Raw genomic sequence first — 23,216 nt, 5'->3', positions numbered from 1 at the left:
CATCTCAAGAATCACCTCACGCGTAATGCGCAACAAGGGTATAGCTCGTGATGTGAGCAATCAAAGCTCTGCTTGTGTAAAAAGAGATACCCTAATCCCACATTCAGGGTATATTCATTCCAGGCATGAACAAGTGTGGATCCCACCAGGAAAAAAAGAAGGCAAAATCTGACTCATGAGAATAAATATGGGCTCTGGCAAACTCCCAATGAGAAAGACGGCTATCAAGGGGCAAAACAAAAGTAGTTGAAGAAACAAATATGGTAATTGTGTCTTTATCCAAAAAAAAAAACGAAGTTTACCATTTAACATCTAGTTTCAAACATTTATGGGCATCACATCCATTTTCAAATCAAGGAGAACGATGGCAAAAAGCACCCCTTCACAATGTAAGTTTAGACTAATTTAAGTGTCTTCGAATCGTAGGCATAATCTGTGTATGAGACAACACCTTACAAAGTTAAAAGCCAGTCTATATATTCTTAGTGCTTCCCAACAGTTGTCTCCTGAAAAGCACAATAGCATGTTCTTTAGAAGACATCTGGATGGAAATGGCCAGGGATGGAGCTACTTTGCTGAGCCTGCCTCAGGTGCATTGAGAGTGCATAGTTATTCACCTGTTACACCATCACAAGATCAAATAATAGTGTCATTGCACTACAGAAAATTTACAAAAACACCAGGAAAACAATTTTTGTAATGATGATCTGGCTACCAAGAAATCATGTTTTGAATAAAAGATTGGGGAACTACTGAAAAGCAAATTTAAGAAAAACCATGCAATCTGTGAAATGGATTGAAACTTTTCCCATCTAAAATTAACTAACATGTAGTTCAGAAGATTTCAGGTTTATGAGCTTTACCTCTAGCGTTCTCAACTACTCCTGGTACTGGGTGACCACCTGCTTCAGGTGCTGTAATTCCTGGTTCCTCTCTTCACTCTCTTTCTGACGCTCATGCTGAATAGACACAGCCCGCTAGAGAATTATGTTCTCCTGAAGCAGAGCTTCCACTTCTTCCTTCAGCATCAAGTTTTCCTATAATAAGACAAACCATAAGTAAAACAACAAATATGATGGACACATACATTCTGCACCTGGTTGATAACAGTAACAACAACAATAACAACAATAACAACAACAAATATCTAATACAAATTCATAAAATTAACAAATGATGATTCTAATTGTGGATACATTCTTCCTCATAAGGTAAAATCAATATTCAGGCAGTGATCCAATTACCAGCCAATCTTTTGGTCACTCCCAGCCATGCATCCTGCTTCCATTTCAGGATGTACTACTCTCTCAGCTTCACTCTATATCCCTTTTACCTCGATTTCAGGATCATCCCTCATTTGGCTTATCAAATCGAGCATACCTTTAATGATCTATAGATGAGCTAGGTCTGATGCAAACCAGATGATTCATTCAGATGTACAAATGGATCTAGTAAGGGTAAGCCCACATTAAACCTAGTCTGCTCTTTTACCTAAAGTATATTTTATTGTATGAACTTTGCTTTGAATGAGCCTTGCAAATGGAAAGTGCCATCATTCTACATGAACCATTTCTCAATTTCCTATATACATTTACTATTTTAAGTCAGAAAATGGTACGCTTAGAAAATGCATACCAACTTTTCACATCAAAAACTAAACATAAGAGAAACCTCAATCAAGAAGCAAAAAAGGCAGAAACCAAGAAATCATATAAAGAACCAAATGTTTGAGATGTATTATTGTACCTCACCAGCATATAATTCATCAACCTGGAACTGATTGGGAGATAAAACTCCAACTTCATCAGCAAAATAATCCTGCAATCAAAGATTAAGCAGTTAAGAAATTAGCATAAAGGATGTCACGAATATTTAGAATCTTTCAAACCAAAACAGTGATCATAAAGACCACTAAAGAAAACTTTAATATGCACAACAATTCTTCAAAGTTAATTATTTGAATAACACTACATTGATGGAAAATGGAACGTGGTGTATAGAACCATGTGCAAATATCTACAATGAGAAAATAATGCCTGCCAATGTAATTTAATTGAGTTCGGAAAGAAAGACAAAAAACAAATAATACTTGAAAGAAATACTTTACCTTCTTGCTAGCCATAAAATAAATCCTGTCACCTTTCTTTATAGTCCCATCAATGACTCGAAAATATACGATCACTCCTCTATATGGATCATAGTAACTGAAAAGGTTTGAAGAAATGATATTTATACACACCCAAATAATGCAAAGGCTAATATGTTATATGCTGAAATTAAAATAGCAAAGAGAAAACAAAAGAAGAATGCATGGAATAGGACAATTTGTTTTCAACATCAAAAAGCCCTATAATTTTGGGCCAAAATATGAAAGTTTATTATTTATGTTGTGAAAATATAATTTTATAAATGTTTTCTGAAACTTTTACATCAGCTGTTATTTAGACAACAGCAGCATTTAATTCCACAATAAATTCACAAGAGTTGGACATGCAACATTTTGCACCAGCATCCCTCTTTTTACGCATATCTCAATCCAAAAAAAACAAACCAAACCAAACCCCACCCCCCAACACAAATAAAAAAGGCAAGAAAAAAAGCCTCTTCTCCTTTCAGTCTTTCAAATGTTCATTTATTTTCTTAGCAGCCACATTCATGCTTATGTTTACTTTCGGACTTACGCCTATCGAAAAAGGTAAAAATCAATTTCTGCATCATCCAAGGTTCCACTTCATTGATATGTTTCAGCCAATTCAAATATGAAGACATTTCAGAAATGCAATGTACAAGGCATGACTTTTAGAAATGGATTCTGAATTGCCAAGGTTACACAGCTTCCTTTTTCCAAGTTCAACCTTTACACAACCTTTTGTATCACCATAAGAAGTATATGGTAGTCAATTTCTATTTGGAAAATGTGTATCTATAAAAAAATTTGTCATGTAAGCTAGCAAACTCATTAGCTTGCATGTTCAATAAAATCACTAAGATTATAACATAATTAACTGGCATGTATGATATGCATTTGTTTATTCATTATGTAAGAATACTAGTATTGAATGTGATCTAAACTTTCATTCAATAATAAGAGAAGAGAGACCATGCATTATATAGGACAAGTGACAGACCATTAGAGCATAATTGAACTTGAGTTCATGAATGTTGAGAAGTTCAACCATGATGTGTGAATCAGATACCTATCAAATATTAAAGCCCTCAAAGGTCTTTCTGCAGTATCACAGGATGGGGGAATCCTTAACTAAGGTAGTACCTAGGGTCCCTTAAGGTAGTACCTAAGGGCCATTAAGGTAGTACCTAAAGGCTCTTAACGTAGTACCTAAGGTACAGTCCCAAAAAACAAAGGGTGGACAACTTTAGCACACAAGAGAAGCACATAATGGCATGGTATAAGGGTCACAAAGGAAGGCTCGAGACTTGGGAGAGGTAGAATTCAAGTTTAGTTAAGGTAGTGCCTAAGGTCCCCTAAGGTAGTACCTAAGGGCCATTAAGGTAGTACCCAAGGGCTCTTAAGGTAGTACCTAAGTTACAGTCCCAAAAAACCAATGGTGGACCACTTCAACACTGAAGAGAACCACATAATGGGATGCTATAAGGGTCACCAAGGAAGACCCGAGGCTTGGGAGAGGTTGAGTTCAAGTTTACTTTAAGGTAGTACCTAGGGTCCCTTAAGGTAGTACCTCAAGGTCACTAAGGTAGTACCTAAAGGCCCTTAAAGTAGTACCTAAGGTACAATCCCAAAAACCCTTTGGTGGACCACTTCAACACTCAAGAGAACCATATAATGGGATGCTCTAAGGGTCACAAAGGAAGACTCGAGGCTTGGGAGAGGTTGAGTTCATGTTTACCTTAAGGTAGTACCTAAGTTACAGTCCCAAAAAACCTTTGGTGGACCTCTTGAGCACTCAAGAGAACCACATAATGGGATGCTCTAAGGGTCACAAAGGGGAACCCAAGAAGCAAAATCCGGGAGAAATTTGTTCCGGTTCACATATGAGTCTGTTGAGCTGGCCCAAGGGGAAGGCATTTTCGGTATGAAATAACACCTCGGACCAGAGTGCATGAAAAGGAAAAATTTTCTTGAAATAGTGGACATATCTTGGGTTATGCAAACTTGGGTTTTGAAAACAATATTATTGGGAAATGGGGCCCCAAAACACAACTTTCCCTTCATAATTCCTGTGTTCATGGTGTACTTCCATTTTTGCTAGACACCTTCTAATAAAATTTTATTTTCCTATTAACAAAAAATTCACAATTGCAACCAAAATCTCTAGCAACCGATTCTCTAATGAATGACCTATCTAATTCTATGTAATTTATTTCATAAAGTCATATTGGTTCTAACATGTTCAATGACCCTAGCAATCCAACCTGTAGTTAGAAACTAGATAGGAGAAAAAAAAAAATTTCACATATAAAATGTGCAACACCTTTTATCAACTATCTCACACATAAAAATATTTCATATATACATACAAAAATTACCTAATCAATATATCGAAAGAAGACTATAAGCGTGTAAAAGCACCTTTTATCAACTCATTTTTTATACAAGAGGGAAGAGAAATGGAAGGTAACCAAAGGAGACCCATAAAAAACAAATAAATAAAGAAAATTACATTTAATGGGGAACCTCAAAAAGACTTGAAATCCTTCCAAACTTGTGTCCAAAAAAATATTTTCCATGTAAAGAAAGATATGGAACAAAATAAAATTGGATTTGAAGCTTCTTGGAGAGAACTATTTGAAAATTTACGATATAAAGGGGGGAAAACCTAAAAGAAAAGGGACAAATTGGATTATCTTGTGAAAATGTGTCATGTTATATCACATGATATGAAATAATATATAACACGATATTTGATATTGTGCAATACAACCTACTTTTCCAATTGATTTGATAGGAATAGATACATCTTGCATGATACAAGTATACAACCCTCCACCCTTTGCAATGTGATATCATCTATCAATCAATTAGGCCTTTGGCAATCCTCTTGATTTGCAAATGCTTCCAACACCCCGACAAAAAGAACTTAAACCCAAAAAAAAAAAAAAATATCTTTTTCCCCATAATTTCTGAACATACCATGTTCCAAAATTTTAAACAGGAAAAAAATTCAAACCCGCTATCATTCAAAACTAAAGCATAATTTTCCAACAACACAATCAAATACATCCATACCACGATTCCCACGTGCTGTTTTTTCCCACTATGATCTTCTCTTATAAAATAATCCATATGGCAATTACATTTCCTTTTAGGTTTCTCACCTCATAAAGAGCATAATCAGTTATTGCCATAATTCATCTCATGGAATTGGAGGTAAAATGAATAAGTTATGTTGTGTTAACAAGATTTAACAAATACGTAAAGAGATTTGAAAAGGACCACTAGCATACCAGATCAGAAATACCTACTTATTCTGATGGCAAAAAATTCAAATATTGGAAAGCAACCACAGTCCAGTAAACCAAACTGTAAAGAACCTATTCACTACTCTTGGGGGCATTTCCTATTTTAGTTCTAAGTGCCGAAATATCCAGACTTCTACATCGACAAAATCACCCATTACAGATAAAAAAATTAGAAAAGCATTTTGCCTATGAGAAAAAAGCTACCAAGATTGATCCAGACATAAAAATTATAACTATGTTTACAAAATTCAAAAAAAGAAAAATATAAGTGACTCGGCATCTAGAAGGCATAATGTAGCCATCAAATAAACAAACAAACAAACAAACAAATAAGATAACCACGTAATAGTTTGCATCCATGAGAACAAGATAAAATTTTTGCCCGTTAAAATATAGCAAGATAACATTCATAACTGGTTAAGATATAGACAAAAACACGCATAAAAAATTACGAACCTACACCTGTGGATTCTGGAAGTCATCCATAGATGCAGCTAGAGCTGGTAGCACTTGTTGATGGTACTGAACTTGCAAATATAGGCCCATGTCTGTGGACAGTTGCCCAATGGCATTAATAGCTGCCCATCGCACACGAGGATGGGGATTTGGGAATGTATTCAAAACCATTGTCACCATTTGCTCCAAATTTTTTATCATCACCTGAAAATAAAATAGTCAGAATGAATAACTATAGTAGCATGTAGGGACTATTATGATTTATTTCTAATAAATACAAACAAACAAGCAACACAGACAAACTAACAACCTATACTAACAAACCATATTAACAATGTATTCCCATTATTGTTTCCTCTCATTTCAAAACAAATTGACCACCTTTCAATCCATACTCCAAAATGTTAAATATTCACCTTCCTTAGTGTGGGAAGTATGTGTTTTTAACAAAGGTAGTAAATAATTTTCCTTAATGAAAATTGGGTTAAATACTTCATAACCAAACTCAATTACCAGAATTATGCTAAATTCTGGATAAACTCCACCAAGTGAGCAGTTAGAATACAAAAAAATCCTATGAGATTTTTATAAAAGTACTTTGGAAAAATAAAGAAAGAAAAAACAATTTAAGAGAAAATAACAACTTCAAGAAAATCCTATGAGATTTTAATCAAAGTACTTTTGAAAAAAAAAAAAAAAACAAAGCAAAATTAAAAAGAAAATAACAATTCCAATACCTTTGAACAGACTTTTGCAATCTGAGCAAGAGCAATCAGAGTTGCATGGTGTTTTTGCCACTCCGGCACATCCAAATATGCCGGCAAAAGCTCTGAAGCAACAGGTACAATCATATTCCCACCCAATGAAATAGCTAACCTATCCAAACACTCCTGCCCAGCACTGTAATTACTGCTCTCATTCGCATCCTCGTCCTCGCTATCCGCACTATGCCACCCTGGATCATCCTCAATATCCAACAACATCTTCATCAATATAGCAAAAAGCCTACTTATAAACTACGACAACTTCCTCATCATCCCAGGTGCGCGCTCCCTCGCCTCTGCCAGAGCTATCACGAACTCCACCGCCAAATGTCGCGTCCCCTCCTCCAGGGTCTCAGCCTTCGCAATCTGTAACATAGACCCCACCACATCCACCAACTGCAGTCTCAGAAACCACGGCTCTGTCCCGACCAATTCGATCAACAACTTGAGCGCCTCTTTTGTCGTCGCCTTCTGCCCACAATTCAACGCCTCTGTTATCGTGCGCATCATCGTCGGCAACAAGTCCTGAAACCGATCCCGGTCCGTCGAACTCAACAAACACTGAATGAAATTAATTGCATCGCTCAAGGCCGCGATTTTCACATTGGAGCTCAACGACGACGTCAGACTCTGCAAAAACATCGAGTATGGATGCTTGATATGAGAAACTAGGGTTTCCTCGATGTACTGCGCCAACTGCGCAAAAATCAAGAACACTGCCTCCTGAAGCTTCATAGAATCGAAGGTCACGCACTGAAACATAAACGACAACAGATTCGGCCACCCGTTCTCCAGCGAAATCGACGATGCCAACTCCGAAACGGTGTCGCACAGCTTCTTCGAAATGCTCTTCGCATTCTTCCGCTGAATACACCCTAACAAAATTGATTTCAACGATAACTGAGTGGATGCACTGAGCATTAGGTTTACGATTTTCATTGGCTCCCAAAAACTGGAAATGGAATATCGAAATTGGGAATTTCATGAGATGGGGTTAGGGCAAAATGACCAGAAGTGAGAGAGACTCACTACTTTTGGTTCTCGGGTCGGGTTTCTTTGTGTTTCAGCTTTGAGAACGAGTTCAAGTTTCAAATTGTTCTGCTGACATGCAGAGGATTTGCTGATGAGATGGAGAAATTTAGGGGCAATCTGGGAAGAGTTAAAATAAATAGGAAATAGTGCATGTTTTGTATATTATTTTACATATTAACAGTGACATCTCATATTTTATATACTTGGGTTTTCAAAACCATATATATTCAAGAGCCCAAAACCTAACTTTCCCAACATTTATTATAAAAGATATGTAGTAGATGTAGAACTATACTTGTAAAATATACCATTATCATATATTATTAAATGATGCAAAAAAAAAAAAAAAAATTAAAGATTAAAAATAAGTTAATTTTTTTGACTTATTATTTAAAATTCATTTATAAAATTAAATTATTTTATTAAATATATCTAATTAATGAATTTAAATTAAGTTATGGAGTGATTAGATTAATTTATTAAATACCCTTATAGACTATCTTTGATTATCAAAAAAATGAGAAAGAAAAATGGAGGAGAAAAAAAAAAGAAAAACAGAAAATGCTAGAATAATTTTAAAGTCACTAAGATTTTTATTTTTATTTTTTTTATAAAGATTAAATATTTTTGAAATATATTAACTAATAATAATTTTAATTATACTAGATTTTCTCCCCCTATTTTTTCATAATAAAATCAAATGCAAGAAAATTATTTCTCTTTAAACATTTATTTTTTCTCCTTCCCTTAAGTACCACCAATACCACCTTAACCCTGCTTTGTCACTATTCTCTTCACTTTCCCGCCAAACGAGTGCCAGAATCTCAATCACTTCTCTGCAACCATTCTCCTGCCCACCTTCACCCATCAATGGACGCCAACATGTACATTCCCCTCCTAGAAGAGCTCGAATGGCTGGAAGCCAATTCTCACCTCCACTAATACCTCGAAGACTACGAAGACCAAGAACCCCCAGAACCCTACCCTGAAGAAGAATAAGAACAGCTCCCTGAACCTCCTTCACCACTCTCACAACCTCAAGTCAATGGCCAGAAACGCCCCTTATCCGACGGACCAGATGCCCCCGATTCTAGAAAGTGTAGCAAAGCTGATCTGTCTGAGACCGGAGCTGAGGAAGATTGGTTGCGGTACTCGCTGCCGCAGGACAGTGACGGTGATTTGGAGCCTATGGTTGTTGATGAGGAGAGAATCGTTTCGCGATACGCGTTAGAGATTGACGGTGATTGTATTCTGGTGACTGGACCAGGTGGCGACAGGGTTTACTTGAAGATTAGCGTAACTAGGAGCGACGGGAGGTTGAAGAAACTTGATTTAGAGGGACGCACCAAGGGTGAGTCTAGTTTTATGGTAGCTGTTTGGTTACCGAGAGAATGGAGGAAAAGAACAGTAAATGCAATCTATGAATTCTAGGGCGTATTTATCAACTGACCACAACACAATTTTGGTTTTTGAAAACCGTTTTCTGGTAATAGAACCAAACATGTCTTTAAATTTTGCTATGTCTGGATCCTGAAAAACAACATAATCACCAGAGCTCCACTTAGTTCAATGCGGCAATTGTTTAGTTGAAAGTGGTGATTTGAGTTTTTACCTTTTTATTTTCCTTTTCTTTTTCCTTTTCTTTTTCCTCATCTTCTTGGCAACCAAATGAAGTTCAATTGTGGAATCACTGCCATAATTGCTTGGATGTTGATGATATAGAGAGGGAACTACATTTGCCCTATCATATTAATTTGTTGAAGAATTTCATCATTGTTCTTCTTTTTATTATTTCTGTGAAATATTAGCTTGAACTCTGATTTTTGATTAGATTTTTATCGAGGAACCTCCAACCAAAGTATATTAGTCACTAGCAAACCAAATAATCATATTTCTTATTTTGTTTGGAAGTTTAGGTTATAGCTTGACCTGAAGTGTATCAAAATAGTTTCATCACATTTGTCCAGACAACCAAGTTCCAGCTTCAAGTGTTAACAAACTGGAATTTTGGCTTCAAGGGTTGACAAACTGGAATTTTGAGAAGGTCACATGATTTTAAAAGGAGGATATTACCTCAAGTAGGGGCAAGTGGCAAAATAGGATTTACCTAACACCCCTAATTGTTAGGACTAAGGTTTCACTGAATTGAGTTTAGTATGATTTTGATATTTTAATTATGTTGTGAGAGACTTATTTCTGAAAATTATGTCGGATCTGCAGTCAGTCATGAAGTGATCCTTGTGTATTAAGCTATGCCCCACATGACTCTTGCAAATTAGGTTTATGGTGTTATGAATGTTTCTTGAGATTTGCCTTGACACATGTCTTGAATTCACTAACTAGCATTCGAACGTTATGGTTGTAAGTGTTGTTCCTTTGAATGCAAGACAATTTAGGGACATGATAGAATGAATACTCTTTTTGGATTTCTTTTATGTTTATTGGAAAGAAGGTACCAAGTTATCAGATGTTCTAAATGAAAGAAATTTGCAACAATTTGGCATGGTCTTTTTGATAGGTAAGGATCAATTGTATTAAAAGTGCTTATCAAAAGGGCACACAAAAGTATACATGGTGTATTCAAGCGCTAAAGGTGAAACATGGTAGAGGGAAACACAAAAAACAACACCCTTGCCTTACTTAGACTCTTAGAGTTCAACTATCGATAGCGTTGATCATTGACAAAGAGCTGTCTCTTGTGCGTACCCTAACCTATTCTAAAAAATTGTACATAAATAGTTGTTTAATTGCTCGATTTGCATTTTTAGTGTTCTCGAAAGCTCTCTTATTTCTCTACTCCAAAAATCAAAATAAAGGAGTTGCTCTCCACACTGTTTTCCTACAAAGGGTATGTGCCAGCTTAGAAGGACATCTCGAACTAAGGAGATCACCACTTACTGAACACCTAATAGAGCATAAATTAATTGCCAAAGCATGACTGCTTTGGAACAATGAAGGAGGATATGGTCCATCGTTTCTTCCTTTACTTTACACAAATAACACTTACCCGACAACTGTGAACCCCTCCTTTTGAGTTGATTTGAAGTTAGAATGTTCCCCATAAAGCTTCCAAACAAAAAATTCAACTATCATTGGAACCCATGGTCCATATAATGCCAGATGGAAATGCCTCCATTCTATGATTTCTTAAGGAATAAAGCGATTTAACTAAAAATTTGCCACTCTTTGATATCCAACTAAATTATGATATCCTCTACACCCCTTCTAATTATTTGCCCTTGCAATCTCTTAAAAAACCTACACCTCTCCTCACTCTTAGTCGATGTTTTGTCTTGTAAACAAGGGATTCCAACAACCTCTCTACCTACTCTACTCCCACAAATTAGTCAATTGTACATCTTTAGCAGGGACCATAGAGAACAACTTAGGAAAAGCCTCTTCTAGGGAATCATTGTTGTACCATCTATCCTTCCAAAATTTTACCCTCCTACCGTTTCCCACCCTATACCCAATCTTATTATGAAACTCCTCTCACTTGCTCTTAATAGCCTTCCACAACTCCACCCCATATCCTTTCCTTCGATGCTCTCGAGCACCATCCGTCCTCTTCCTCCCCACTCTTCCCTATAATGACTTACTTCCAAAGGGATTATTCTTAGTTGCAATCTCTAACACCATTTTCCAAGGAAGGCCTTGTTTAGAATAGACAAATTTTTGATGCCTAAGCCTTCACCTTTTTTCTCCATATGGACTATCAACTAATTCATCAAATAAGGCCTTCTTTGAAGCTCTCCTCCTGCTTAAAGTTCACTTTAATTGTAACCAAATAAGTCCTTCTATGGGAATTTGACATTTTGTGGAAGAACTTTAGAATTTTTTTTCTCTTTCTTTTAGCCATAATTCTCGTGGTTTCTACCTTTAGGAGATCTATTGTATTACTACCTACATTCTGAACTCCTCCATTATCCCCTCTTAACCTCACTTTCCTCCATTGAAAGGGCGGTCTCCTTTGTTTTTGCATCCCCGAAACCAATCTTGTTGAGAGTTGGAACTTTATTAGTAGACAAATTCCCTACCACCTCTCTATTCTAGACTTGTGGATCCTGCTTCAAAGCCTTTAGTTTGCTAGCTAAAATGTGGCTATAAGAGCCATTAACATTGTAGCCTTCCCACCAATTTCTAACTAGGTCTTTAAAACCTTCTACATTTAGCTTCATATTTTCAAACCCAAAAGGCATTTTGTCCTTCCTCATCTCTCTTTCATCAATAAAATAGGAGCAAGATCAAAAACAAGTTTAGGCAACACACTTTGGGTCAAACAATTGAAGTGACTTTCCCACTCTTTTGAATCAAGGTAGCTATCCAGTCTAGAAAAGGATTGAATATTTAGATCACCACACTAAGTAAAAGGACCTGCCGCAAGGGGATGATCCCTCAATTGAAGCTCATCTATGATCTTCAAATTTCTTCTTTCCCCTAGGAATTTGACAAACATTAAGCTCCACAATGCTCTAATATCTCCCAATTTTGACCATAGATCCTCTCTTTCTCTCTCTCCATTATGAATTGACCTATACACTCCTAAAAGCATCTAAATAAAATTATCCTTGCAGTTCTTAAACCAACATGAAAGAGAAGGCACCCCATTTCTACCTCCAGAAGCTTCATGACCTTATTGTCCCAAAAAAACCAAAATACCTCCTACTTGCCCTCTGGCCTCCACATTACCCCAATTTATATTCTATGTACTCCTAAATTCCTCACCAATTAACTCGACATTTATTACACCTTGGTCTCTTCTAGATGAACTAGGTTTACCCTCTACAACGTGATCAAAGCCTTTGCTACTTTCCGCTTTTCTATATCATTAATATGACTTTCAAATCTTTCACAAAAGGATTCAAATATTTTCTTTTTGATAGGTAAATAGGCAAAATATATTAAAAACGCTTGCAAAAAGGTGCAACAAAGCACACACGGAGTATACAAATATGACCTATAGGCAAGCAATAAAAGAAGAGAGAAAGATTAAAACCCACCATCCCACCAACACTTAGCTCCAACAAGAGCTGGAAACCCCTTAGGGAAAAACCAAAAAAGAAAAAAACATAAAAAACCTTACCTAGAATGAACAAAGAACCCCTAGTCGAACCACTAGTGGTCAACAGAGACCCCTGCCACTAACTCCGCACCCCTCTCTCCTTTCCTTTTACTGTGGTTGAAACACTATTATAATTGACTGAGCACTCAAGGCTTTGGATTTCCTTCTCAAGATGCAAAGAGGACAAAAGGATTCAAATCTTCTTCACTAAACTATGCATATCTCTAAATAGCTTCTATTCCTCCTCCCTTTTCTTGAAGCTGAATTATGGTTAATGGAGCACTCCACTTTGCGAAGTCTCCTCTTAAATCTGGATCTAAGTGCCAAATTCTTTTTTATTACTTGACTTAAATCTTTGCTCCTCTTTCTGTTCTCCAACCCTTTTAAGAAGCCATTATTTTCTTCCTTAAGATCCTCAATTGACATTCCCTCAAATATGTTGAAAGTTGCTAATTTTTGACGGTATCCGTGGAGCAGTTGAAGATTTGGCTCGCTCTACATGGAGGGGAATCACATAATGAGGAAGGCTCCTTAATGGATCCTTCTTCTTGATCACTACAACCACCTCTCATAGTGCTTGCTAACATCTCCACCATCATTCCATTTTTCAGAATAAAGCAGAAAGTTCCAACCATTAAATTTTCAGCCTTTGGAAAAGACCCATTAAGAGGGTTATCCCAGTGAACCATACTCCCTATTGTCTTTTCCATTGGAAGATTGCCATTTGAGATTGAAAAAGGAGAGAATGCCCCGTGCCCTAATAGAGTATGGAGTAAGGAAGCTTACTTGGGAAGTAAGAGGCCTCCTTCACTAGGATTACATCCATAGGAGTCAACAACACAACCTTAACTAGAAATCTCTTCTCAACCGTGGGTTTGAGATCATCCTTGATACTCACAATCATGTCAGAGAGTAATGAACCTTCGAAACCCTCACGATTGCTAGAGCTCATGGTTTTAGCCTGATGAGAGATTGCATAAGGCTCTCGTAATGCTAAAGGGCCAATCATCTCCATTAGGCCTAGACCTTCCCCTTTAAAAGAAACACAACACGCATCCATAGTGCCTAAGCCTCCATCACGCCTATACCTAATGCAACCCCCTTCATTTCATGGGGTGACATGCAAACATCCCCATGTTTGTTTGCATATGGTCCACCAACCCTAGTCTCGCTGCGATGTGTAAAGCACCGTCCAAGTCCTCTCCAACCTCCAGCCCCTACCTAAGCTTGAGTGGCTTCACCACCAACATCCATGGTGGAATCTCCCACCACAGTTGAATGGCGAAGTAAAGCTTTCCTACCATAACTTGCAAACTTCTTGGGACCTTCCTTCCATATGTTTTTACTACTACCTCTCCCACTATAAATTTCAGCGCATTGCAGTGTCTTCATCTACAACTATGAAGCCTCCACAAGCTTCACCTAATTGCTTAAAAAAGCCTCTGTGCCATAAAAACAAAGGAAGACCCATAATCATCACCTAAGATTCAGCCACCTTATCTCCTTCCCTAAGTTAGCCAACCTTTAGAACCCTTTTTTTTTTACAATAGCCTCTTCCTCTTGAACATTGTCACTCTTTTCTAAGGACCTTTTGACTTCATAACTAAATCCAAACTCAAATAAAATAGGAAAGCCACCTATGAAGGCAAGATGGATATCCACTCTCATTCTCCAATTATACTTAACCCAAGACTTTCAGGATGGAAGAAATAGTGTCTCACCTGAGACCTTATCCATTTTCCCACTAAACATTGATTTATGGCCTGCATTTTGTTGAAAAAATCCAAACCTCCAAATTGAAACCACACAACCTTGCCCACACCCCTCCAACCATCCTTTACTGCATTACTAAAAGGTGTTCCTTCTTTGATGCTCTTGGCTATACAACCTCGAGCAAGGGAATTGTTGGCTTTGAGTACCTCAAAAAATCCAAGGGGAAGCTCTACATCAAGGGCTCTTAACTTTCTGGCTAGCACCACCCGCCCCCTTAATACTCTCCTTCCTTTTGGGAACACAAGGGAAAATCTCTTTGCCTCCACTGAGCAAACATAACACATGAGGAGAATGTGCCAGCTACATTGCTCCTGAGCTCCAAGTTGAAACTTCTTCCTCCTGTCTGTCTAGGCCTTTCTGAAGCTATTCAGATTTACATCCTGACAACATACTTCCACCCCTTGTAACAACAAAGACAAATGCTTAGCTCCAAACTTAATCCACTTTGAGAATCCTTTGATCCTCTTTGTGATCTTGCCAGCACCCTACCTCCAACTTGATCGATCAAAATGTCAAAAGACTTTGACTAGATCTTGATGTGTTACAATTCTGTTTTCTTTTATCTGTTACATGGAGTGATTTTTGTGGTACTCTACCTGCCATGAATGGGAGTCAAGGGCATTTTTTTCACAGATTGAGCCCTTGTGACATTGCTCACTTTGTATAATTCCAAGATTCTGTAGGCATCCTTATTCATTTGTATATCATATTATTTTTGCACAAAATTAATATTTGAATTAGTTGATTCCAGGCCTTTGATCTTTTCCCAATCTATCCACTTTACAGGTCTTATTTTGGAACCCATTAGTGTTCTAATGCAAAGAGTGGAACAAGATGCTTTCACAAAGGTATATCGTTTTTTTTCTTGGTTTTTTTTTTTTTGGGCAATGGTATTATTTAGTGTTCTATTTGTGAAAACAACTTGTAATAATTCATGTTTGATGTCAATGCTCTTTTTTCTTTTCTTTCATTGAACAGATATTTAACTTGATGAATTAAAGAAAATCACTTGGTTTTGTGTATAAAAAATTCATTAATATGCTGTAAGTAGCATCGAAGCTTTCCTAACTGGTCACCTTTATTGCAGAATATCAATTTATTCTTGTTTTTTTTGTTCTGATCAGATTCATGAACTGCTTTTGTTCATATAACTGTTTCACAAAATTAGGTTACCAATATAGAAGCTTCCATTTTGTCTATATGGGTAACACATCATCTTATGATTTGAATCCTATGAGGGTCCTAAGAAAATTTAGTGGATGGCAGCTACTTGATAAAACCAGAATGATCCATTGGGGCCTTGAAGCTCTTCTAGTAATTGAGAACCTTGGAAGTGGTTAATTTTGATACTGTATAGCATGGACATAGACATGAGACATGAGTACATCACCCTTGGAAGAGGTTAAGTTTGAATAGGATTTGGACATGAGACACAAGTCCAATATGACATCAATTTATGACATGATAAATTTTGAAGGACTTATACATGAAAAATATATTATTGTGATTCTTATTTAACTATTAGAAAAAAAGATACTATTTCTATATTTTATATAATAATACAAATATTAGTAAATTTATTTAAATTTCCAAACTCACAATTGCATTACCAGGAAGAAAAAGCTTGGGGAATTTGGTAGTGTATTACTTCTCTTCAGTAGTCTCTCTTCCAAACTATATTATTTTTCTTTATTTAGGAAATACCTTATACTTTTCCACTGAATGTTTGATTTATTTAGGCCATGAAAAAATTATTCAAAATTTTGGACACATCTGAGAAATGTCTGAAACATGTTTGAGAGTATTGTGCTCAAGCTAGCCGCAACTCCTTTTGAAGTGTCTGCTGCATAACTGGGACTCTCTGATGACTTTTATTATTAGAAGATCTTATGAAGTTTTATGCAAAAGGCCATATGAACCACCAAATTTTCACTAAAGAAATCCAAAAATTAACCCTTGTCTCAATTCATATATAAAGTTAGAAATTATCTTAAATTTTATCATGCTATGTGATGTACAATATTAATTTTTAGGGGTAGGAACATTGAAGTTGTTTCCCTTTTAGAAAATATTTTCTACACATTATAATGTTTCTTATGAATATTGTTGTCATGCTTAGGCTTTGCAAGCAAGTTCTGAATTGCAGAATGATGCAATCCTCCCTGAAACACAAGTGGTTAATGAACAGCTTTGGGTGGATAAATATGCTCCAAGTTCATTTACAGAGCTTCTCAGTGATGAACAGACAAATCGTGAGGTGAACATATTGTTCATAGTATTAGTTTGAAGTTCCTACAAAGCCAAAACCTTAGAAGGCTTATTTACAATTGGAGTTTTTGTTTGTTTGATTTTTTTTCATGATTAATTAACCTTGTATTGTTGTTCTGCAGGTCCTCTTGTGGTTGAAACAGTGGGATTCCTGTGTTTTTGGGTTTGAAATTAGGAGCACGATGGAGGAGGTCTTGTCTGCTTTGAGACGACATTCTTCCATTGCTCAACATCAAAGGCCCTCTGGTATGAGCTTTCTTAGGAAGAATAAAGGACAACGATTGAGTGATGGAAACTCCAGATACTCTAATAATTTGGATCAAGAAAATGGGAATTTGAAAGGCCTTTAGGAGTTGTGGAATAAAAAGTCAAGGGGTACTGGTCCTCTAGAACAAAAGGTTTGTTGTTGTACTTATTTGGTAAAACAATTTTTTATTTATTTATTTATTTCTTTTTTGTAGTTGATAGATGTTTAGTTTGCCTTTCACTTCAAATAATTTGCATGCAGATACACTTTTGTTTGAAATTTGCTAATCTTTTAATTTTAAAATGTCTAACTAATTCACTCCATATATTGGTAAGAAGCAACAAAAAATTAATTCTGGAATAGTAAGGACTTGGAAAAGAAAGGATGTGTTCTTTCATGACATTAAATTGAAAGATAAGTAATCATAGTATAGTAGCTCTATACACATGCTAAATGACCTTAAAAGGACTTTTGAAGTAGATGCCCCTCTCATGGCTAGGAAATTTGTGTATTAATTATGATACCTCCTCTTTGCTTTATATTCCGCTAGAAATTCTCTAGAATAATGTGGTGTCTCCTTTATTAAATGGGCATATCTCCAAATGAGGCATTTTTCTTTGTTGTCCTTGGATCATGATAGTGGAGTTACCTTCAATCCAAAAAACATTGTAAGCCTAAACCTTTCCTCCCTTTATGGCCTCTACAAGAGATCAAATCTTTACCTCAATAGCCAAGTTTCTACTAGCTGGTTTTGAGAGGGCTAAGATATTGTCATTTGAAATGGTTTTTAAACATATGGCCAATCCCCGTTTGACCAAGATGCCCTAGCAAACTGTTGGCAATATTTAGCTTAAAAGATGCTAGGGAAGGAAACCTCCATATATCAATGAATGCAGCATTTGTATTTGTAAAATTACAAACAACAAGTGAATCCAACGATATACTCCTCATTGTGAACACCTTCAAACTCCTTTGTTAGAACCATGGTTTGAAATGTTGCGATTTTTCACCAAAATATCGGCGAAATTTCGCTTATCGGGTGAGGCCGACACTATATTCAATATCGAAAGTCGTTTGATCGATTTTTCTAGAATTTCGTCAAAATATCGGCATTTATTGGCTTTTTGCTGATTTTTCGGGAAGTCAAACTTTGGTCAACATGGAGTTGGTGGGCTTAGCGCGTCAAACCAGTCAAATTTCAAATATTTTTGCCCTGTTGCCGCTACTGCCAAGATTCAAGCCTAGGCCAAAAGGCTTAGGTTCAAGCCTAGTTACCGCTGGGCGGTTGGGCCAACTTCTTCTTTGTTAATATATGTAGATAATAAATATGTTAAAGTTTATTATTAAAAAATAAATAAATAAATTCTTATTGTTCTATTTAAAATTTTTATTTAATTAATTAATAAATATATAAAAACCACCATTATAAATTTCTTAACAAGTATTTTAATATCATTTATATGATCATTAAATATAAAAAAAATATAAATATTAAAAAATCATATATGCATCATCATTTATTTTACATTATTGAATGCATTTGAATTAAATAAATTATAGTTTTAATATTAGATGTATCATCATTTATCTCATTAATCCTATTTTAAAAAATTACTATCACTTCACTTTTAAATTTTTTTTATATTTATCCTTTTAATTTTATTTAATTTTGAATGTTTTTATTTTAAAATATTAAAAATATAAATTTATTCTAAAAATACGAAAATATAAAAAAATAATAATTAAATTCTAATATTTTATAAATTAAAAATAATTTGATTAAATAAATAATAAATTATTAATACCGACATATCCTTGCTTTCTGATATTTTTTTGTTTAGCTACACCTATGTCAATTATACTTAGAAAATAACTTTAACATGTGCATTTTTATTTATTTGATCATTTTTGGAGTTTCTCCAAATATTTCCATGAATTTTGAATAATTTTCGCCTTACTTATATTTTTATCAAAATATCCATTGATATTTCTCTGATACTTCTGATATATCCGTAAAATCCAAGTACCGATATATCCATATTTATCGATATTTCAAAGCATGGTTAGAACCTAGGGAGTTTAATAAAACACACCTATCACATTAATGATCTTGGGAAGTTATACTATTAAGGAAAGTTCTTTCAATTATTCTTGTCTATTTTATCCACATAATAGTCAATATAGCATTGAACCATAGGACACACTTCTTTCTACTATAGCCAAACCTTGAAATGGGATCTTTAACATCCTTTGAATCTCACTAGGAGCCACACAATATATGGTGATTTATTAAAGAAGTCTTTGTCAAAGAGTAAGGTGCTAGGGCATTGAATAAACACAAGGCTAATCATCTGTCTACTAGGTTTTCACATGACACAAACCTATGGATGAAGTTTCAAGTGGCTAGTATTGAACCTCTCAATAGGATAGTCAATAGTTGCATGAACCTCTTAATAGATAGTCAATAGTTGTATATAACAATTTAAATTATGAAGTTAGAATTAAAATTTCCATGAGTTTTGGGACGGATTTTTAGGAGTTTTTCCATTTTTTTCCTCATCGTATAGCTGCCTATAGATATACAATTTTTCCTCAAATCAATATATACAATTATTCTCACATATGCCTACAATATTCAATTTATAACAAGGAATTCTATGTGTTGGTACAAGCACTTCTTTATTGGCAATTTTATCTTATTTATAAAGATTTTGTTTTATATTCAGATCATGAAGCACCAAACTCTTAAAAGAATTTAAATCATTGACATGAAAAATGAATTTCTTGTTTACATGAATATTCTTTTGTTCTTAAGCACAAGGTTGAATTGAGAATCAGATGCACGAAAGCGGGTGGTTTATTTCCTTACTTCTATGGTTTTCCAAGTGATTGGATTTGATCAAATCATAAAAGATCACCTTTTTTGCAAGTTTATTTATTTATTTTTATTTGTTTGGTTCTTATTTTATTTTTAATACGGAACAAAACCATAATTCACAAAAAATATGATATTACAAAAGAAGGATCAGAAATCCTTCCCTAAATTACAAAAACAAATAAGAAACAGAGGAAAAGAATTACACTCCAATAGACATCAAAACAACTCAACATTGCTATTTTAACGCTTTTAATTTATATATCAAAATTCAATCAAATTGAATAATGTGGAAGTGAATGCCCTTAAAAACTGTAATAGTGGAGACCTAAAAAGATGAATAGAAATAGACTAAAACCCATATCATCTCTAAAGTTCTCCACCTATCCTCAAGAATTCTTGTATTTCTTTCTCGCCATACTATCAAAATCAATGTAAGACAAGCGATTTGTCATAAAACTTTGCTTCTAGTAGTATTTCCTAAACCACTAAAGGGAATGGTCAACATGTCACTAATACTTCTAAGAGGAACCCAATTCAATTTGGCTGGTTTGAATAGATTGTGCCATAACTCTAAAATAAAAAAAGGATCTTTGTCTCATTACCTATCAAAAAAGAGTGATTGTAGAATTCCTAGCAAACTTGAGCAATGGACTTCCAAGGGCGATGATGTGACCACATAACTACAATTTTTGCATCCTAACCATTTGGATTTGTTCATTAGATTCTCAAGATAACTATGTGTCTAAGAGCTTTGCTCTCCCTAGGATACCTTCAAAGGCACTTTCCTAAGAGGGTCTTATTCCTTAAAGATATTCTTTTGAACCCCAACCCTCCTACTTCCTTAGTCTTGAACACTTGGATTCATCTAATAAGATGATCTCTCTTTCTGTCCCTATACCCTGACTAAAGGAAATCCATTTGTATTTCTGTAATGCCATTGAAGATGACATCTTGTATAACAAAAGGAAATTGTTAGTGTTAGATAGTGTACAGTTATTTCAGTTATTTACTTTTCCTTTTATTTCCTTATTGTATTGTGGGTCCCACTAACATGTATATACATACCCAAGTCCAATGTGTATTATTAACAGTTTTTCAATAGCAAAAATTAAAGATTCTCCCTTTTCTCTCTTTCACATGGTATCAGAGCCTAGGGAGAAAAAAAAAAAACCTAATTATTTCTGGTTTATCCGTGAATCAATTCTGGGAAACCTTTCAGTGACCGTGTTTCATTCCGATCACCTTTCCCATCTCTTAAAGCTTTCCAATCAACCTTCTCGCAGTCAGAAAACCCTCACCGCTGTCAGAAAACCCTCACTACCGATGACTTTTTTCGGCGACATCCTTTTCCGACACCGACCATACCATCAGGTGCGCAAGGAGGAGATCTTCAAGTTTTGTCAAAGCACCAGAGGGAGATTCTCATCCACGTGCCAGCCACGCGCGTTTCTTCTCCGGCGGCCTTAACCTCACGCGCCTGCGCGTGAGGGTGCGTGGAGCACTTTCCGGCCACACGCTTCCACCTCCAGCCTCGCCTAATGCCGTCTAGCCACCCTCCATCTGTGCTTGTCCCTTCAGAGCCCTGCAAGTGCATTTTTTGGGGTTTTTTTGTTTCCGCCGGCCCTCTAAACAGTCTTTCCGGCGACCTCCGGTGACCTGCTCTCCACCCCATGCCCTACACGTGTCTTAGGAAGTGTTCTTCTACCCTTTCAGTAGTGCCACATTTGTTTTTCTTTACTATTTGGTCTCTCACAACCGCGGATCCTCAGTTTTTTTTTTCTTCTTTTAGCCGCGATCTGAAGTCGTATTAGGGCTCTGTTTGATCCAAACATATTTCGTTCTCCAGATAAGTAGATATGACTACTAAAAGTTCCATTTTTTCCTCTGTCATATCTTGATCTCCTATGATTACTTTGGAGAAATTGGTTGGTAGTGAAAATTATTTGTCCTGGTCTATCTCTATGGAGCTTTGGTTTATGGGTCAAGGTTATGAGGATCACTTTGTTACGTAGAAGGTGAATATCCCTGAGGTTGATAGAGTACAATGGAGGAAGATAGATGCACATTTATGTAGTGTGTTATGACAATCAGTTGATCCTAAGATTCTACTTCATCTTCGGGCCTACAAAACATGCTTTAAATTTTGGAATCAGGCAAAAGGGCTATACATGAATGATATCCAACGTCTTTATAAGGTGACTTCTTCTATTGTTAATGTCAGACAACAAGACATGGATTTATCTACTTATATTGGCCAAATTGCCTCTCTTAAGGAGGAATTCTTGACCGTGATGCCTCTTTCTACTGATGTTGGGGATCAACGAACACAGATTGACAAGTTCTTCATGGTTCTTACGCTTATTGGCCTCCATCCAAATCTTGAGACCGTTCGCGATCAGATTCTTGGCAGTTCCTCCGTTCCATCCTTGGATGATGTGTTTGCTCACCTCCTCCGTATCTCTTCCACTCAGACTTTGCCATCTGATAACACTTCAGATTCTTCTGTGTTAGTTTCTCAAACTAACTCTCGAGGAGGACGCAGTGGTAACCGAGGTAGAGGCCAACGTCCTCATTGCACCTATTGCAATAAGCTTGGCCACACTCATGATCGGTGTTATCAGTTACATGGGCGGCCTCCCCGCACTGCCCAGGTGGCCCTGTCATCTTGTCCTCAGCCGCCTCAACCTCCCAGTTCCTCCACATCTTAGGGTATTTCCCTCACTGATAGTGAGTATGATGACTATCTCCGCTATCAGGCCACCAAGTCAGCTTCTGTTGCTTCTGATGCCCAGACTGGTAATGCTTCTGCTTGTCTTACCCACACATCTTCTCTTGGACCTTGGATTCTAGATTCTGGCGCTTCCGATCACATATCTGGTAATAAGGATCTTTTCTCTTCTATTACTACTATCTCTGCATTACCTACTGTTACTTTAGCTAATGGTTCCCAAACTATGGCTAAAGGTTTTGGTTTAACTCAGTCTCTCCCTTCCCTACCTCTCCATTCTGTCCTTTACGCCCCTGAGTGTTCTTTTAATCTTTTTTCCATCAGCAAAATAACTCGCACTCTTAATTGTTCTATCACTTTTTCTAATAAATTTGTGACCTTGCAGGACCGGAGTACGGGGAAGACGATTGGCATAGGACGTGAGTCTCAAGGCCTTTATCACCTCACCTCGCCTTCAACTCCTGCAGTTTGCATTTCCACTGATGTTCCCCTCCTCATCCACAGCCGCCTAGGCCACCCTAGTCTATCCAAGTTCGAGAAAATGGTCCCTCGTTTTTCATCTTTGTCGT

At 36.3% G+C, this 23,216-nt stretch overlaps 1 protein-coding gene and 1 pseudogene across 1 annotated transcript; one reads left to right on the top strand and one right to left on the bottom strand.

Annotated features, from left to right (window-relative positions):
- Positions 1-246: 246 nt before the first annotated feature.
- LOC100853972 (uncharacterized) lies at positions 247-7,800 on the bottom strand (annotated as a pseudogene).
- A 936-nt stretch (positions 7,801-8,736) lies between these two features.
- Positions 8,737-17,175, top strand: LOC132252620 (uncharacterized). The gene is made up of 5 exons (XM_059737224.1): positions 8,737-8,839; positions 8,959-9,042; positions 15,313-15,374; positions 16,646-16,783; positions 16,917-17,175. The coding sequence occupies exons 1-5, from the start codon at positions 8,737-8,739 to the stop codon at positions 17,142-17,144; spliced, it is 615 nt and encodes a 204-aa protein (XP_059593207.1). The 3' UTR covers positions 17,145-17,175.
- The last annotated feature ends 6,041 nt before the right edge of the window (positions 17,176-23,216 follow it).

The sequence above is a fragment of the Vitis vinifera genome, chromosome 6, assembly GCF_030704535.1.
Source record: "Vitis vinifera cultivar Pinot Noir 40024 chromosome 6, ASM3070453v1".
Taxonomy (NCBI): Eukaryota; Viridiplantae; Streptophyta; class Magnoliopsida; order Vitales; family Vitaceae; genus Vitis; species Vitis vinifera.
This window is presented reverse-complemented; position numbering and strand designations above follow the sequence as displayed.

Coding starts and splice junctions, on each gene's coding strand:
- LOC132252620 (XM_059737224.1), top strand. CDS start 8,737: ATGGCCAGAAACGCCCCTTATCCGACGGACCAGATGCCCCCGATTCTA. Junction 9,043..15,312: donor TTTAGAGGGACGCACCAAGG/GTGAGTCTAGTT, acceptor TCCACTTTACAG/GTCTTATTTTGGAACCCATT. Junction 15,375..16,645: donor AACAAGATGCTTTCACAAAG/GTATATCGTTTT, acceptor TGTCATGCTTAG/GCTTTGCAAGCAAGTTCTGA.